The sequence below is a fragment of the Ursus arctos genome, unplaced genomic scaffold (assembly GCF_023065955.2).
Source record: "Ursus arctos isolate Adak ecotype North America unplaced genomic scaffold, UrsArc2.0 scaffold_12, whole genome shotgun sequence".
Lineage (NCBI taxonomy): Eukaryota > Metazoa > Chordata > Mammalia > Carnivora > Ursidae > Ursus > Ursus arctos.
In genome coordinates this window covers 2945693-2964497 of record NW_026622786.1, presented here as the reverse complement: position 1 = coordinate 2964497, position 18805 = coordinate 2945693, and the positions used below count along the sequence as shown (strand labels likewise).

At 40.1% G+C, this 18805-nt stretch overlaps 1 protein-coding gene across 3 annotated transcripts; it reads right to left on the bottom strand.

The window, feature by feature from the left end:
* Positions 1 to 746: 746 nt before the first annotated feature.
* Positions 747 to 16707, bottom strand: ANP32E (acidic nuclear phosphoprotein 32 family member E). 3 transcript variants are annotated; one of them, XM_026486715.4, is made up of 7 exons: positions 16195 to 16707; positions 13188 to 13337; positions 12462 to 12584; positions 11333 to 11495; positions 9424 to 9599; positions 4455 to 4509; positions 747 to 3112 (listed from the first exon to the last, which is right to left on the bottom strand). In XM_026486715.4, the coding sequence occupies exons 1-7, from the start codon at positions 16246 to 16248 to the stop codon at positions 3042 to 3044; spliced, it is 792 nt and encodes a 263-aa protein (XP_026342500.1). In that variant the 5' UTR covers positions 16249 to 16707; the 3' UTR covers positions 747 to 3041. The 3 variants fall into 3 exon arrangements, with proteins under 3 accessions (XP_026342500.1, XP_048076219.2, XP_048076220.2); XM_048220262.2 differs by lacking the exon at positions 16195 to 16707 and adding an exon at positions 15585 to 15679; XM_048220263.2 differs by lacking the exon at positions 16195 to 16707 and adding an exon at positions 15441 to 15548.
* Positions 16708 to 18805: the final 2098 nt, after the last annotated feature.

Genomic DNA, 18805 nt, shown 5'->3' with positions numbered 1-18805 from the left:
AGTTAACTATAGGTAAAAGTTACTTCAACTGTAGGTAACACGGTTACTACTTCAAACCAAAATACAAGAAGTCCTGGCTCATTTGCAACAACGGGGATTCAACCAGACGGTATTACCCTAAGTGAAATAAGTCATCAGAGAAAGACGATTAGAGGATCATAAGGGAAGAGAGGAAAAAATAAGATGAAACCAGAGAGGGAGACAAACCATAAGAGACTCTTAATCACAGGAAACAAACTGAAGGTTGCTGGGGAAGGATGAGGTAACTGGGCGATGGACATTGAGGGCACGTGATGTAACGAGCACTGGGTATTATATACAACTGAAGAATCGCTGAACTCTGCTTCTGAAACTAATAATACATTATATGTTAATTAAATTTAAATTTTAAAAAATTAAAAAGCACTGGCTCAGTCTGCAACTCTGAAAGGAAAATTAAGGAAATCCAGAATTTTTTCTGCTTCTTTGACAAAAGAAAATAAGGCAGATGATGAGTTAAATTATTACATTGTAATGCCTCCTATGACATCCAAGTGTTTGAGAACTTCCAAGCTGTTTGTTTTTAAAAGGAACTTCAAAATAAGGCAAAAATAACATTATATTATTTTGCCTTATTTTGATATTTTTATGAAATAAAATATTACCATAGTTTTCTTCAAAAATAAAAATAAAAAAAAAATAAAAAGAACTTCAAAGCCCCCAGTGGTGGTGTTCAAAAAGTGAATGTCATACACTGAAACTAATAATTAACAACAAATCTTCCATTTATTTGAAGCAATTCAATTTCAAAAACTTTTAAGTTACAGCAGTCACAGGAAAAAAACAGGGAACAGTCAGAAACAATAAAAGAATAATCAGGAGTGCTGCATTTTTTTAACACTGTCATGGCTTTATTCAAAACACAGTTGCACAAAAGTATTAACTTCAAAGTTTTTAAAGGAGAGTTTGAGGAAATTTAACACACTATATACATACTGCCATACAAAGAGCATTGAAATAGGACCAAAAACTTCTACAAAATATAAAACCCACCCTTACTTATTTGCATGAAAATACCACCCACAAAGCTAAATAAAGTCTTAAAAAGTTATTTGGAGGCTCTAAATGTTGTTTTCAAACCAAAGAACTCTAATTTTGATTGCACAATAAGATGATTGATAAGAAAGTCAATATATAGATTTCATTTTAAAAATAAGTATTTTATAGTCTGGCATATACTATGCAATGAGAATTCTTAGGGACTAAAACAGGGCATTTCAACTGCTAAAAAAGGAGTAAAGTGTTAGCCTTTTGGACATTCCAATCCCCCCACTGAACTTATTCCAAGAGTTTTATTTCAGTCACTTGTGCAACTTTTTTAGTTTACCCACAAATAACTTTGTAATTTTTATTTCAAAACCCCAAGTCATACATCTGAAACTAAAAAAGTAGTTCTTTGCTCAGTAATTTAAATGTGTCCCAGTATAGAAGTATAACTTCAATTAATTTCCTGATGCTACCTTTAAAAAAGTTTACAGATATTCAAAGCAAAGCAGAAGAAAATTTTGCCAAGATTTAAAAACCAATTGCCTTGAACACGGAGCCTCCGCTGCTACAAAAAGGGAGGCGTACTTGTCTACTCGTATTATTATATTTAGTAGCCATACAAAGAAATACACCCATCCCAAATATTTTTCTACTTTTAATGGATTTCCACTTGAAAACAAATCTTAATTTTAATATTTAGTTTCAAATATTTTTCCAACTGCCCAGTATATTCCAATTAAATGCTGTATCTGGTAGTACCTTAAAACTATAGGAAGAATAATTAAAGGTTCTACTCAGAAAAATTAGAAATACTTTTCAGTGTGGTATCTAAATCATTTGGGATGCTAACTTCCCCAAAAATGTGACTTGAATGTCTCATTAATTATCAACAGGCAAGTGTTCTGACTTTTGCGGAACATCAATGCTGCTTCTGAAAGCATCCTCTGCTTTTCTTTCTTCGCCCTATTGATACAGTCTGTACATCTTGTTAACCAAGGAAGAGTTACAGTAAGCAGAGTCTGTTGCATAAAACTGTATTGATAATAATATTCTTATCTCACAACATACTCCATTTCTTTCACTTAGCTTGTTTAAAACTGAGACAGTCTGAAAAGATGGCTGAGGCATAAAAGACTACATAGAGGTTTTCCTGGGTAGCCAGAAGTTTCCCAACTTTTTTTGGAGATGGAGGAGAGTGAAACAAGAAATGAAAGTGATCATAAAGGAGGAAAATAAAGAATGCGCACTTAAAAAAAAAAAAACTGCTGGCATGTTGCGATTTTCAGCTAGAAAAACAAAGGGCTCACCTGCATGTCTCTGAACTTTGTGTAAGCATTTTTCCTTCAAAAATAAAATCTTATTAGTCACCTGGCTTAAAAGGTTTCAAAAGCCTCCACAAAAGCCATGAACTATATTGTTGAATAGAACCTTTGCTATTCTGCTCCTACTTTCTAAGTTACTCATGTGACAAAGAAGCACCCAAATACCCTTAGCCAAAAACAAAAACAGAAACAAACAAACAAACAAAAAGGTCATTGCCTTTAAACTAAAGATCTCTGGGTCACCTCTAAAAATATAACCAACTTTTCAGTCAAGAGACTATTTTCATTTCATATTCCAGCCGACTGTGATTTCAGTTAACTTATAAATAACTTTATAACCTTATGAATGAAATGCACCAAACTACCACCTGTGTAAAAGTGATCATGTTTTAATTATGGGCTAAAAATAACTAATACAGTGAGCTTGAACGAGAAAAATGAAGATTCTAAATAAATTGCTAGGGAATTTCACAATGGGGTCAAGGAAAATTTTTTCTCTACGTACAATATGATCATTAACAGACTAGTAAATCTTATTTGGAATGATAAGGCAAAAATAGTAAAACCACACTTTTCCTATAAAAAGTTACAGGTTATCTTCTGTAGGGATCGCTATGGTACACGAAGAAACAAAGATGTGATCACTCTATTGCACGCCCAGGAACATTAGGGAATCTGTGGACTTAGAATGATCTAGTCATCTTCTTCATCTCCATCATCTTCAGCATCTCGTTTCCTTTTTTCTCCTCGAAGACCTTCCTCTTCTGAAGGAAGAGTGAAAGAAAAATTGTAAAATACTCAATTTTAACAAATGAATATTTGTTAAATTACAGTTTTGAATCTATCTTATTGAAAACTTAATGGCATAAAAAATTATACGTTAAGTTTCTTCTCTGAATTTCTTTCAATTTCAGTGTACTGAACAGACAATTTTAATAGACTTAGAAATCCGTAAATAATGACAGCTTGCTGTGCACCCTTGTGGCCAAATCATGAAGTACGGCTCAAGAACTAAGGGTCTGTCATTAAAAGAATCATTAGTAAATTTTTAAATTTATTTTGAAAGGCATAATAGGGAGCAAATCTGAAAACAACATTATCTGGGAGTTCAACTGCTCTTCTCTTAGAGATAAGGCTTCATTCACCCTCTTCAAAATAAAAGACCTAAGAATATAATAAATTAAGCTCAAGGTTATCTCATCTCTTCATACCAGTTTTGAAAAAAATGTTATAGGCTGGGTGGTTTTTTTAATGAAATTATTGAATGCGCCGGGAAAATCACTCTTTTTGCTTTTTTTAAAGATTATTTATTTATTAGAGAGAGAGGGAGTGAGAGAGAGAAAGAGCACAAGTAGGCAGAGCAGCAGGCAGAGGGAGAGGGAGAAGCAGGCTCCCTACTGAGCACAGCGTCCGATGCAGGGGCTCGATCCCAGGACCCTGGGATCATGACCTGAGCCGAAGGCAGACACTTACCCGACTGAGCCAGCCAGGTGTCCCAGAAAATTTCTCTTTAAAAGGGTTTCACAGGGGCGCCTGGGTGGCAGAGCGGTTAAGCGTCTGCCTTCGGCTCAGGGCGTGATCCCGGCGTTATGGGATCGAGCCCCACATCAGGCTCCTCCGCTATGAGCCTGCTTCTTCCTCTCCCACTCCCCCTGCTTGTGTTCCCTCTCTCGCTGGCTGTCTCTATCTCTGTCGAATAAATAAATAAAATCTTTAAAAAAAAATTAAAAAAATAAAATAAAATAAAATAAAATAAAATAAAATAAAAAATAAAAGGGTTTCACAGGGCGCAGTAGCTCAGCCAGACATCTGCCTTTGGCTCAATGATCTCAGGGTCCTGAGATCGAGCCCCGCAACGGGCTCCACACTAAGCCTGGAGCCTGCTTAAGAGTCTCTCTCCCTCTCCTTCTGCCAACCCCCACTACCACTCGAGCTCTCTCTCTCTCCTTCTCTCTCAAAAAAAAAAACAACTGTACACCTCTCAATGCACTCAGTTACCAAAATCAAATCAGAGGCCAGTAATAATTATAAAGACATTCTTTAAAGCATGTAAATAATAACTATAATTTTAATGTTAGGATTTTTTTTATGGCTAATGTAACTCACCCTCTTCTTCCTCCTCTTCCCCTTCTTCAACATAGTCATCATCATCTTCTTCATCCTTGAAAACCAAATATTCAGTTTGAGGAAAAAAAGCCATGACACACTTTTCACCATTTGGTAGTAATACATTTCAACAAGAGCAAAAAACTATGGTTATTCTGTATTCTGACAACCTCTGTCTAACTTATATAGGTCTTTTTTAAGAACTCAACTAAATCTAGTTTATAAAAATAAGTTATGTTTTAGACCAGCGCTATTTAAAAGAACTTTCTGCAATAATGGGGATGTTCTGTATCTGTGCTGTCCACATGTGGCTACTGAGCATTTAAAATGTGACCAGTACAAGGGCACCTGGCCGGCTGAGCTGGCAGAGCACGCGACTCTTGATCTCAAGGTTGTGAGTTCGAGCTCCACAGTGGGTGTAAAGATTACTTAAAAATAAAATCTTAAAATAATAAAATAAAATGTGACCAGTACAAATGAGGAACTGAATTTTTCATTTTATTTAATTTTAACTTAAATAACCAAATGTGCCCAGCGGCTACTATAATGGACAGAGTAACTCGACAATTTCAAAGAAAGGTTTTCTATTTTATAGAATGAGATAGAAATTACCTGAATCCTAGCCCCAACATAGTTATATGCATTGAATAAGTCACTTAATCTCTCTGGACCTCAGTTTTCCAATCAATAAAAGGAAAGTATCCATCTAGAAAGATCCATAAATTCCTTCTACATCTAAAAATCTACACATTAAAATAGCAATGTCAATAAAATCACAAAACTTGATCTACAACTTTTGTGGAAGGAGCTGTTCTGGATAACACAGATGTAAACATAGCCTTGAAACATCATAACTTTTTTTTTTTTTTTTACTTTAACCAACTGGAATATAAATCTCTAAAGTGCACTTCTATCATTTTATGCTAAACCTAACAAACCTTTCTCTTGAATCAGTCACAATCATTTGATCATGACCATAACACTAATTACTATTTGCCGATTCCCTCAGAGCCTATCAAAATATGGAGAATGGTTTTCTCCTTTTAAAAATGACTCTAGCCTGTACTTTGAATTGTATCTCTTCCTAGTTTTCATGCCTTCTCTTTTCAATTTTACTACTTCAATTTTAATCTGCTATGGATTCAGAAAATAGACTGGCAAGCTTATTAGAGAACTGAATATAAAAGAGAAAATAGGTTTAGAATAACAGCTTGAACACTCTCCGACAAAGAAAATGTCTTTTGTTGCTACATTTTGGTTAATCAGAGGCTTTTTACACTTACTGCCATGTTCCAAATAGTTGAACTCTACCGTATGTTTGAAAAAAAAAATGGAACCAATCTAGGGTCTCCCCTCCAACCCCACAAAAGTTTGCTGTTCCTTAAAAATACTTTTAATTGGCAAATGTCAAGAACTGCTGGGTAGTTAGGGGGAAACTTGGACAGCCCATCTTTTTCACAGTATCCACAGCCCCATCTGTGTCTAGAAATACTAAACAGAACCTGATTTCCCAGCACATAGCTGGAATCCCAAGAAACTCAACTGCACGACGCTGATATCAGAAATCAATCTTATACAATCAATTCAAACATGGAAAAGCATTCTATACCAGGACACCAACAAGATACAAGGAGGAGAAGGAATAAATGGGGTAGCCAATAGTATAAAAAGGAACCACAACAGAAATCAGGAAAACCTAAGGCTTTAAACTAAAGAAGAAAAGAAAGGAAGTGAAGGTAAGAGGAGAGAGGGGACAGGGAAGAGGAAGGGAGTGGAAGGGAAAGGAAAGAAAGAAAAAAGAGAGACAGAAAGACAGACAAGGGACACATTTTAAATATCTCAGATCTGTGGAGAATGATAAATAAGGATGTTTAAATATTTGTGATTTTTTAAAAAACATTTGAGATACTAATCACATTTATCCTTTGATAATTTAGAAAAGCCCAAGTCTCTTCTCCGGATTTGTTTTAAACAAAATATGGTTAGACTGATTGATTCATGTTTTTAAGCCTTTTTTAAAATTGAAGTATAGCTGACACACAACGTTACCCTAGTTTCAGGTGTGCGACACGGTGACTCCACCAGCCTGCACCTTCAGCCTGGCTCACGGCAAGTACAGCTATGGGCTAAGCCTTTAGTCTTTCATATCATCTATTAGATAATACCCTCAATAAAAACTCAGCTTTCACCAGAGGCTTGTTCAGTAGAAACTGTGGTCTTTTCCTAACTAATGGGAAAGAACGTTTCCTCACTGTACTCTGTATAGTACGGGGATCACAATTCCCAATTCTTCTAAAGCCCCCATACCCATTTTTAAACTACACAAACATAAAACCCTTCTTTATACATATTAATTTCCTACCTCTGAAGAGTAACTGAAATAAAAATAATACTCAAACCAAAAACAGCTACTCAAATCCCATTTCTATCTCCTTCTACTTTCTTTTTAAATCTCAACAGTCTCGGAAGCTTCTGACTCTCACCTTCTAAAAATAAATTTAAAACATAACTAATTTAAAATATTAAAAACATTGTAAAGATCCAAACCATTTGATCATGTCTGAAAACTTCTGGTACATGCTAGCTGGGTATTACACTGACTTATTGTGGGTATCATCTCAGAGATTTTTGCTCTATACTTAACTATGTCACTTTTATTTTATTTATTTATTTTTAAAGATTTTATTTATTTATTTGAGAGACAGAGAGAGCACAAGCAGGTGGGGCAGCAGGAAGAGAGAGAGGGAGAAGCAGGCTTTCCACCAAGCAGAGAGCTCGATGCGGGGCTCAATCCAGGACCCTGGGATCATGACCTGAGCTGAAGGCTGATGCCTAACCGCCTAAGCTACCCAGGCGCCCCTTATTTATTTCTTTTTTTTAGAGAATCTTTTTTTTTTTTAAAGATTTTATTTATTCACTTTTGCGAGAGAGAGAGAGAGAGAGAGAGCATGGGCAGGGGGGAGGGACAGAGAGAGAAGCAGACTCCCCACCCAGCAGGAAGCCCCACGTGGCACTCGATCCTAGGACCCTGGGATCATGACTTGAGCCGAAGGCAGACGCTTAACCGACTGAGCCACCCAGGCGCTCTGACTATATCACTTTTAGTTAATGTTCCCCAATATTCAATGGAATGATAAACACAAACATCTGCAGTTGGTCGAAAGTCATTTTTAAACTACTTAATACTATTTAAACTTAAATGAATTACTGCAAAGAAAAAAGCCAAATACAAAATAACATAAGTCCATTATTTTACTAAGTAACTTAAAACTTAGGGGAGGGATGCCTGGGTGGCTCAGTGGGTTAAGCGTCTGCCTTCAGTTCAGGTCATGATCTCAGGGTCCTGGGATCAAGTCCTGCATCGGGCTCCTTGCTCAGTGGGGAGTCTGTTCCCTCTGCCTGCTGCTCCCCCTGCTTGTGTGTGCACTCTCTCTCTCTCTGACAAACAAATAGATAAACTCTTTTAAAAATTAAAAAATAACAAATAAATAAAACTTAGGGGAAAAACATTCAAGCTGAATGCTGATGTAAACTGAACAGGCTGATTCTCTCTATGAATGCTTAAAGTGCTATTCTCTATTATTGTACAGCTGCCAAGTCACGAAGGCCCCAAACAAGTTTAAGTTCTATTTTTTTCCACATTAGTTTCGTATTTAAAATGGTCTCAGAAAAAAATTATCATTGATCAGTGATACTATCTATCTAACCAATGTAAAAGTCACTGAGAACACATAAGAATACTAATAATTTCTAGTCTAAGAGATATTATTTTTAATAATAAAAACTTGAATTATGAAAATAAAACTCAGTAATTTAAAAACATTAGGAGGAAACAGTAATTCCCAGGGGTAAAGATCATTTGTTAGTCAACTGACACTTCCTGTGAGCTTACTATGTCCCTGTCAATGTACGAGATACTGAGACCCTCCCCTTAAGGAGTTCGCCACCTAATAGAAAGTGGCCAAATAAATAATTTTTTAGGCAAGTGTCTACAGGCAACAGAAGACTAACCGAGATTCAAAGGTAATGGAGGAAGGAGTGATTATCTATAAAAAGTTAGAGAAAGCTTCAATAATGAGACAACTCCAGAACTGAGTTTTTCAGGAGTTCACAAAGCATAATCTGAGTGTCAATCACACAAGTATACACATAAGTAAAATGCCATGGACGTGTACAGAAAATCAGTGCACTTTCCAGGCTTCAACTACACTATGTTTACCTCAGTAAAAAGGGAAATAAAGTTCATCAGACAGCATGGGTACAAAGTCATTTCAGATAAAAGTAAACAATGTGTCTACAGACAGAAAGGCAAGAAACAGCTCGGTGTGACAATTTCATTTGGTATCGAGGGAGAAGAGGCTAGAGAAGGAAGCAGGGGCTAGATAATGATGGGCCTTGTATGCCTGGGTGGCAACAGGGAAACATTAAAGTGTTTCCAGCAGGCTAGTGATAGGATTACATTTGCATTCAGGCTACTACGGAGGAAACACCTAAATGGTGACACTGTATTCAGAGGGACCGTTTGGAAAGCTACTACAAAACCATAAGCAAGAAATAATCAGGAAAAGGAAAGTTTTCCTGAGTGCCTACAATGTGCCAGGGACTAGATACTTTACATACATTACCTTGTTAAATCCTTAAAAGAAGCCTAAGAGGTTGATACAATCTTAGTTTTATAAATTCAGAAGCTGAGGCTCAGAAACTTTTGTAAAATGTTTCCACCACAGTGCCCTGCAGCTCCACGCAGAATGGATGTGAAAGGTATCTGGGCAGTAAAATCAATAGATGTTTATGATCATCTGAATACAGTACGATCTGGGGGACAGTGGGAAAAATGACAGGCAGACAGATACACTCAGACCCCCGAGTTAGGAACACCTTTCAGATTTCTACACAACTCACTATTTACAGTACTTGGCCCTATGCCTAAATAATTAATTTTCAGCGCACATAAAAACTGCCTATTCACCTGGATTTCTTCTTTCATTAAGTACGAGAGGCCCACTTCCTCTTCTCCCTCTCCTAATTCTGAGCCTGCTTCATCCTCATCCTCATCGTCATCCTCTTCTTCCTCCTCCTCCTCTTCATATTCTTCAGGTGGACCAGCTTCATCTTCCTCTTCCTCTTCATCATCTTCATCTCCATCTTTAAAAATATTTGAAGATGAGCAAATGGCTGAGCAAATGTTTCTTGCAAGTATGTTGATCCTATCTGCCCTTGTCCCAGTCACTTCAAACTCTTAAGCCAATGGGTAGGTGGAAAGTATCTCAGGGTGATTTTCTTAAGATTTCCCTTTAAAGGGGCGCCTGGGGGGCTCAGTCCGTTAAGCATCCAACTCTTGATTTCAAGTCAGGTCATGATCTCAGGGTCATGAGTCAGACTTCACACTCAGTGGGAAGTCAGCTTGACTCTCTCCCTCTGCCCCTCTCCCTGCTCGTGCATCAGTGCTCGCTCTCTCTCTCTCTCTAAAATAAATAAATAAATCTTAAAAAAAAAAAGATTTCCCTTTTACAACATCCATATTTACTATCTGAGAAATATGGTTTCTATTTTTTTATGATTTTACTTATTTATTTGAGAGAGAGAGAGAGAACAAGCTGGAGGTACGGGCAGAGGAAGAGGGAGAAGCAGACTCCTGACTGAGCAGGGAGCCCGACAATGTGGGGCTCGATCCGAGGGCCCTGGGATCATGACCTGGGGCAGATGTTTAACCAACTGAGCTACCCAGGGACTCCAAGAAATATGGTTTCTATTTCTTTTTTTTTAAGATTTTATTTATTTGAGAGAGAGAGAGCAAGCAAGAGAGAGCACAAGCAGAAGGAAGGGCAGAGGGAGAAGAAGACTCCCTGCTGAGCAGGGAGCCCGATGTGGGACTCAGTCCCGGGTCCGGGATCATGACCTGAGCCAAAGGCAGACGCTTAACCAACTGAGCCACTCAGGTGCTCCAAAATATGGTTTCTAAAATACTGAATATTTCCAACGCATAGATTTTCATTGAAACATTATACGCACTAAAGTTTGTTTTACCTTGTAGATACTTCAAAACCCGCTTCTCTATCATTCTATCATTTTCTAACATTGTTTATCCATCAGATTTCTTTTTACGGTAAAAAAAATTTTCAACCAAGAGTAACAGTGTCCCATTACTAACAACAGCCATTCCATCATCTGAACTGTTAGTCGCCCATTTATCCAATAATGTAATTTCACCACCTAATTCTAGAACATTTCCATCACACCCCCTCCCCCCCCGCCCGTGAAAAAAACCCATGGTCATTAACAGTCACTCCCCATTCTCCTCTCACCCAGCCCTGGCAACCACTACTCTGCTTTCTGTTTCTATGAATTTGCCTATTCTGGACCTTTCATACAAATGGAGTCACACAAAATGAGGCCTTTTGTGTCTGGCTTCTTTCACTACATAGAATGTTTTCAATGCTACAACATGTATCAGTACTTCATTCATTCTTATGACTGAATAATATTTCGTTGTATGGATATATCACATTTTGTTTATCCATCAGTTGACAGGCCATTTGGATTGTTTCTATTTCTTGACTATTATGGGTAACACTACAAGGAATGATTCCTTTTTTTTTTTAAAAAAAGGTACTATTTTAAAAGTTTCCACTTTTACTAGGTGGTGGTTAAACAAATTTACACGTACAGAAAATTTCACAGAACTTGATAGTACAATAATCATTAAATTCCCCAAAGCTATCAGAAATCTGAAAGAAGAAATACAGGATTAGGGCTGTGGGTTTTGTAATTTTTCTTGTCTTACTAACATCTTTTTTTTCCAACACCTAAACATCCAGGCCCCATCTAAATTGCACAGGTAGACTGGGCCTATATTTATAAGCATTAAGAACAATTACCCTCCTCCTCCTCTTCAGAGTCTGGTGCTTCGTTATCCTCCTGATCAAATCCATCTAAGTATGTGATTTGCTGCAGCAGTTCAAAAATACTTTCTCTGTAATCTTCCAGGTTTGTGATCTCACAGTTAAACAGATCAAGACTTTTCAAATTTTTAAGATTTTGCTGGAAAAGGAAAAAGTTAAAACTTACATTTCAAGATTTTAAATACTATGTTATTTCTTTTTAATTCATGAACCAGAAAACATGTATTTGAAATCAAAAGAATGATTTTTGGATTTTTCAAATTTTATAATGAAGGGTTATTGTATCAATAACTCTCTTTTTTTTTTAAGATTTTGTTTATTTGATAGAAAGAGTGAGCAAGCAAGCAAGTGAGCACGATGCGGGGGAGAAGAGGGAGAGGGAAAAAGCAGGGAAGCAGGATCCCCACCGAGCAGGGAGCACAATGTGGGGCTCGAACCCAGGACCTCAGGATCATAACCTGAGCTGAAGGCAGAAGCTCAACCAACTGAGTCACCCAGGTGCCACCCCCCCCAAATCAATTCTCTTAATGAAGCCCTGTATGTAAACTCCACAAGAGGAGGAACTTTGTGTTGTTCACCACTGAATCTCCAGTACCTGGCTTAGGGCCTCACTATTAGTAGCCACTCAATATATTTTGTGACCAAATATGTGCATAAATAGGCAACAACAATAATGTGGTTAGCTGAAATCCAGTCAAGCTTATTATCAACCATTTCAACGTCCTCCCAAACTTTTTTAAAATTGGAGCAACAATTTTCTGAGTTTTACTTCATCTCATACCAGGAAATAAAGAAGCAAATAATAAACTAACTAAAAAAAAAAAAAAAAAAATCAAGAAGGAAGGAAGAAGAACAGAATTTAAGAAAATACTGAGAAGCTTAAAACCAGATATTCAACTCCTGAAGTTAATAAAATAAATTTCTCAGATTTAAAAATTCATCTGAATGTTTTATTCTAAGAGAAGAGAAAGCAGTAACCATCTGGATTAAAACATGTAAGAAACTCAGAAGTTTCAAAGAGTGAAATATAAATCAATAAGATAAAACACAAGCAAATCTCAGAAAATCAACGAAAAAGGAGCAAGTCCAGAGACTTTCCACTCACCAGAGCTTCTACTGTACTGAGATCTTTGATTTTGTTTCCACTCAGATTGAGGTAGGTAAGATTTGGACATTTCTCTGCCAGGACTTCCAAACCTCCAGAAATTATATTGTCACTAAGTTCCAACTATATATTCAACATGGAGGAGAAACAAACAATGGTGAAGGCTTAGAGCAAATCAGATTTTTTTTAAGTTTTTTTATTTATTTAAATAAACTCTGCACCCCATGTGGGGCTCGAACCCACAATCCCGAGATCAAGAGTTGCATGCTCATTGACTGAGCCAGCCAGGCACCCCCAGATTTTTAAAATATATCAATTTGAAGAAGGAAAACAATTGTCATTCTCTCTGGCTTCAAGAGACTGCCACAAACTATTAATTTCCAAATTCCCACCTCTGATCACCAATAATATTAGAACCCCTTATAATAAGCTTCTAAGCCAAATTTGGTTCCAGATGTGTTACAAACAGATTTTATGTTTCAGAGAAAAACATGTGGTAGATATTAAATCCAAATTCATGTCATAAAGCAATTTCATTACTAAGTTTAAATTTCTAAAAGCTGTTTTAGAGCTGATTCTAAAATCCTACATAAGCCATTTTCTTATCTCTAGAAATTTAGAACCTTCTAATTAAAAGGCAGAATGGTTGTTTCATTTGGCCAAAACTTAGACATATTAGCCCTTGGCTTCAAAATTATGATGATTTCACACTTACTACCAACTTACCTTTCGAAGTTTATTTAAGCTGGGCAACCGGGCCAGTGAACTTAGTTCGACATTAGCCATACTCAGAAACTCTAGTTTTTTAAAAGTATCATTCAGGCCTTCAATTTCCCCATTGACACAAAGGCAATTATCAAGGACTAACTCTGTCACCTGTAAGACAGAAAATGAATGATTCTTTACTTTGCAGTCTGTTTAGCGAAAGACCTGGGTCAAGACACACTGGAAATGTGAATATTAAAACCATCAATCCCCTTACACAGATCCACTTCATTCTCTCCTCCCCCACCAAAAACTGAAATAGAATCTATAGTCATCATTATAAGTTAACATTTTAAATTTAAACTTAGACCAAGAAGTTCAATGACCGCTCAAATCACTGATGCATAAAAAACAAAACTTTGAAAAAGGTCTCATGTGAAACTTGCTTCTGCCCCTGATGAGAAGGATTCTCAACATCAGGGCATATATTTGTGCAGTGAGGGGATGCCCAGACTACTGGGACAGGATTCAAGTGAGCTGCCCTAAAACAGCAGAGAAAAGAAAGGAAACTATTTTACTCACGTTACAAGTTTAAACCCTCTTATCTTCAGATGATAAATGCCACTGTAACTCAAAAATTCCTTGTTACCCTTCATGAAGAAATGTTGGAAAGTTCATTCTGAGAAAGCTGGCTTTCGGAGGTTATTTGTTCTTAATAGCAGGGCCAAACAATGTCACCCAGAACAGTACATCCTTGACAAAATGTTATTTCTCTGTAACACCCTGGTAGCATTTTTGTGGACTTCTCCCCATGGTGGAGAGAAGTGAAGGGGGGTAGGCTGCATCCTCCTATTAGGTCAGAGTTGGAGAACAAAACTTGCTGGTATGGACTGAAAAGGACTTAATCTAAGGGGGAGACAGGAGACCCTGGATCTCTACTCCCAATGCAAAAATATGTTTGAGGAATTTTGAGGGCTAGAAACTAAACAAGGAATGCCACCTTCTCTATTTGAATATGACTGTGACATAATTATTTTAGAGACCAGAGTAAGCATATGATCTCCTGTTTAGAGGTAAGGAAGCCAACGCCCAAAGGGTAAGAATGACTTGGCTAGGGTCACACAGTTGGTATGACAGAGCTGTGCTTCCACTCTAAATCGTCTGACTCCTAGTCCAGCTGAGCCGAGGAGAGAGGTCCACCAGATTTGGTGTCAGAAAACCAGTTCTTTCACTTAAGTAAGTAAATTCACTGCCCTGGGTCTTCTTTTGTTAATTTGGATTCTAGAACAATACAATTCACCTTACAAGTCTGTCCGAAGGAGAAAGGTAAATAACAAACACAAAAAGTGTTTCTGTAAACTGTAAAGAGCGATACAAATATACGAGACCGTTATTACACCATAGGGGAGGAAGGAGAGGCTGCAAAAAGGCAACGTCTGGCACCCCCCCCCCCCCCCCCCCGCCAACATTGGAAAGGAAATTACTACGGGTAGGGTAGGTAAACAAAACAGGGTAAGGGGGACCAAATCTACTTTTCCAACCCAAGACACTCAAAAGCATTCTAAATGGGTGCTCCTGAGAGGCAGTTTTTGATTTTGTTTGTTTTCCTGAAGCCCCCGAACTATAGAAAACTCCCAGCTCTCTCTGGGATGATAGTAGCGACTGTTTCCTTCTCCCTGCCCTTTGCTAATTTCAGGGAAAGAGACTAAAAAAAAAAAGTACATAAAGACCTTGGGTTCCCACTCTGCACGCCGCCACAGCCCACCAAACAGACCCTACTCATCTTCTGCCCTGATACGCACAGGCACGACCCCCACCCCTGTTGAAACAACTACATCGCTTATATTCCACTTCTAGTGCTTATTTCAGAGGCCGCAATTAACAAGACTTGACGCTTTCCTCTGCGGTCTGAAGTGCGAGGTTCCTCGCGGGCCACCGGCCGCGCTCTCGCGACCAGCCGCTCCGACCCACGGGAAACCCCACTCGGGGCGGGGACTCCTCAAGAGAAAGAAGGGTCGCCTCCCGGCCCGCGTTCCCAGCGCCTCCGCCCCGGGCGGGGAGGGCTGGGGGAAGTCGAGGAGGCGCCCTCGAAAAGGAGGCGGAAACGCCTCCCGTCCGACCCCCGAAAAGTTGACCGCGACCAGCCTCACGTGGCCCCTCCCAAACCCGTCTCTTTAACTAAGGCGACAGCAGCAAGAGCGCATCATTTAGTTTCGCCGAATCCATCTTTAAAGCACAAAACTACTACGACCCAGTTGTTGAGTTTTATGAAACCTTCTCCAGGGATCAAATTCGGAGTTGCGGCCACTACGACACGACACGACACGCCGAATATCGTTACACCGCGGGGGGACGAAGAGGATTACGCCTCGCGTCCCCTCCCCACCTCCGGTCTCCGCGACGACTCCCAAAACTTACCCGCGGCGGGGGAACCGACCGCTGACCCAGATTCCGCCCGGCGGCGGTCAGCGCGCGCCGCTTCCCGGGGGAGTGGGCGCCGCCGGCAGCGGGCGGTCCTCAGACTCTGCCGGGGACCCCAGCCCGCGCCCGGCGCGACGTCAGACACCAGGGGCCTCGAGGCCGGGGGCACCCCCCCAAAAAAGAAAAAAAGTTGGCAGCATTGCAGAAAAGTTGGACTAACTTCTCAGGCGACGATGGCTGCGGCAGGGGCAAGTGGGACTGGGGGGTCGCGCCCACGCAGCCGGCCCCCGGGAGGAGGAGGGAACCAAGTGGCGGAGCGGTCCCCAGCACGCCGCTTCCCGCCCCCACTAGGCCTGGGCTCCCGACTCGAAGAGAGCCTAAAGAGGCTAAGCCCCAGGCACACACAAAAACGCCCCTAGAAACTTAAACCCTTCGCCATTTTAAGTAGAAGATTTTAATGATTTAACACTTAAAATTAAGTATCCCCTCAACCCTAACCCCAGGTGGGGGTTCATTATCCCTCCCCACACACCCACCCGGACCCCCACAAACCCGATCCTCTGAATACAGGTCTGGTGGGGAAGGGGAGGGGGCTGAGTCATCTCACCTCCTCCGGGGCTCTGTTCCTTAACTCCAGGTTAATCCTCTTCTTCATCTCCATGTCCTCCTCCTGCTCTTCTGCTACTACTCCCTTCCCTTACCCTTTCCTGCCTTTCCCACTACCCCCAACCCTTAATTTTTAAAAGATTTGGAAATGAATGAAAAGAAAAGCAAATATAATCGCCCACCACCTCCAGATAGGTGTGGGGGAGAAAGAAGAGAATAGCAAATGGAGTCCAAGGAGTTGGAACTCTAACTCGGCTGCCCCCACCTCCTTGTCCACACACTCGCGCGCACTCACACGCACGCACACACACACGCACGCACACACACGCGCGCGCACACACGCGCGAGCGCGCACACACACACACACGCACACACGCACGCACACACACACACACACACCGCAGTTCCTTCCCCTTCAATGGCTGCTCTGAGACTGAGCCTCCATGACACGGCACCGCCAACCCCCTGGCCTACACTCCACCCACCTCCCGAATGTATTGGTTAATTCTTCAGCATCACACTGTTTCATTGGATCGCATAAATGTCCATCAGTTTTCAGGGTGGACCTGAACCAGAAGCGCTATGTCTATTGGCTACGAGCAAGCGCGCAGTTAACTCCGATAGGTCCGGGAGGGTGTTCGTCCTGGGGAAACGATTTTGAATCCCAGTAGCCCCCCTCCTTTTCTTTGTGTGGTTGGCGCGCTTTCCCTAGACGTACGGACGGGTTTGATACCTGCTGGATTTGGTTTTTCTGTTGTGTTCTTAGTGTGAAAGGGAGGGAGAAAGCATCCTTCTTATGTGCCCAGGTGGCAGGACTGATAACACGCACCGGCTCTTGGCTGTTTCAAAGCACCTTGCGGCCAAGGTGCACTGAGCTTTCGTGGCACTGCCCGGCTGAGGATAGGCTTCAGATGCAGAACCAGACGCCGGATAAAGATAGTATTTTAACTTCCAACATGAAGGACTGAACGTTTTTGAAAACAATTGGGTGACGTATATAAGTTAGGCACCTTTAAACAAAACTATCCTGGAGGAATTGTTACTGAGGTAATTGTTGCTGTAATAAACACCAAGACCTTGGAGGAAAAACAGTGCTGGGCTAGTGAAAATCAGACATCATTTCGCATAGAAATGGTACTGCAACGCCTCTCCTTTCTAATTTCCCTTTGGTTGGTTTCCATGGATATCTGTAGGTTAAATGTGCTTTTAAAATCCATGAATGTGAGATATAAAAGAGAGGGATAAGAATGATCTTTTTAAATTTTGTTTTGAGAGTCTAACTTCTTAGTTCTTGCTTAAATTTGTCCTTTTCATTCCCTTACACCATTCTCAGGATAAATACCCGAAGAAATTCCAAATGATTTAGGGAAGAAAGTGGGTGAATTAGCCCAACCCCTCTCAGAGCGGAGTGCTTGTTTGCTTTGTTTTCAGTTTCTCTGGTTAGAGACCGTAGGGTTTCAAACAGACTCCTCACCACTTTGCCACCACCCCTCCTCCTCCCACACAGAGACACACAACTCCTCAATTAGGCTTGATTTAAAATGTAAATATTTGGTAGTTAGCATGTTAAATACTTCAAAGGAAAACAAAATAGTGATTGTCTTCTCCTGAATAAGTGTTTCCTTTGAATTCTTGAAAAGAAGATTTTGTGACGATGAAAACAGAGGGAGAGGGAGAGCTTTTGGTATAAAATGACATCTCTGTGGGGCAATTCGGTGTTAGTTAAGTTTGTTTTAACACAGGCTAAAGGAAGCCAGGATGATATGAAAACAACCAAAACAGATTGAGGAAGAGCTTTTTTAAAAAGGGGGGTGGGGGGGATGAAAGAGCTAAAAAGAAACTTGAAAGCACATTTTAGTACCAGCTTGGGAAGAAGTCCTGTGGTCTCATCCCACCAGCCACTGGAACTCTGGCATGAAATCCCAAAGAGAGTTCAGGGAAGGAGATTCAGATTTAGGAGTCATACACATATGAGTGATAGTTAGGGCTATGAGAAAAAAAAAATCATAAGATGCCTACAGAGAATATATTTAATAAGAAGGCTATCAGACAAAGGGGAGAAAAACATGATCGAGGGGAAAGAGGAGAGAGGGATTGTCTACCAAAGTAGTCAAAGAAACTGAGGAACAGGTAGAAAAGAATGACGTGAATTCGAGGGGGAAAACTGTATGGAAGCCAAAGAGTTTCAAGGAAGAGATAATTATTGAGGTTAAATGGTAGGATTTTTGTATCAGAATACATTAGACAGAATGGGAGAGTATGTTGGAAATAATGAATGTAAGGAGAGGCCAGGAATTCATTTTACCCTTGGATAATAGCTTCACAAAGTACACTGTAGTAAGCATAGACAGGGGTCCACCAAAGTGAGCCTTCCCCCCATACCAATGGTCCCCACCCTCACGTCATCTCTCACGTGCCTTACCTCAATACCTTGAAACCTACCTCTTTCTAGTCTTAATCAAGAAGCCAGGATAAGAGGCTGGGGAAGAAAGATTCTCCAGAGGGCTGGCGCTTGGAAAGACAGGTGCCTGGGAAGAGGTTGGATGAAGAACATTACCAGGCTAGTAGATGGGTGTATGGAGCTAAACGAAGGATGTAAAAATAAAATAGAG

Excerpts from the sequence above, each read along its gene's own strand:
- ANP32E (XM_026486715.4), bottom strand. The coding sequence starts at position 16,248 with ATGGAGATGAAGAAGAGGATTAACCTGGAGTTAAGGAACAGAGCCCCG. Across the intron at positions 12,585-13,187 it reads GCTTAAATAAACTTCGAAAG|TTGGAACTTAGTGACAATAT; the intron begins GTAAGTTGGTAG and ends TTGAATATATAG. Across the intron at positions 9,600-11,332 it reads CTCTGAAGAGGAGGAGGAGG|ATGGAGATGAAGATGATGAA; the intron begins GTAATTGTTCTT and ends ATATTTTTAAAG.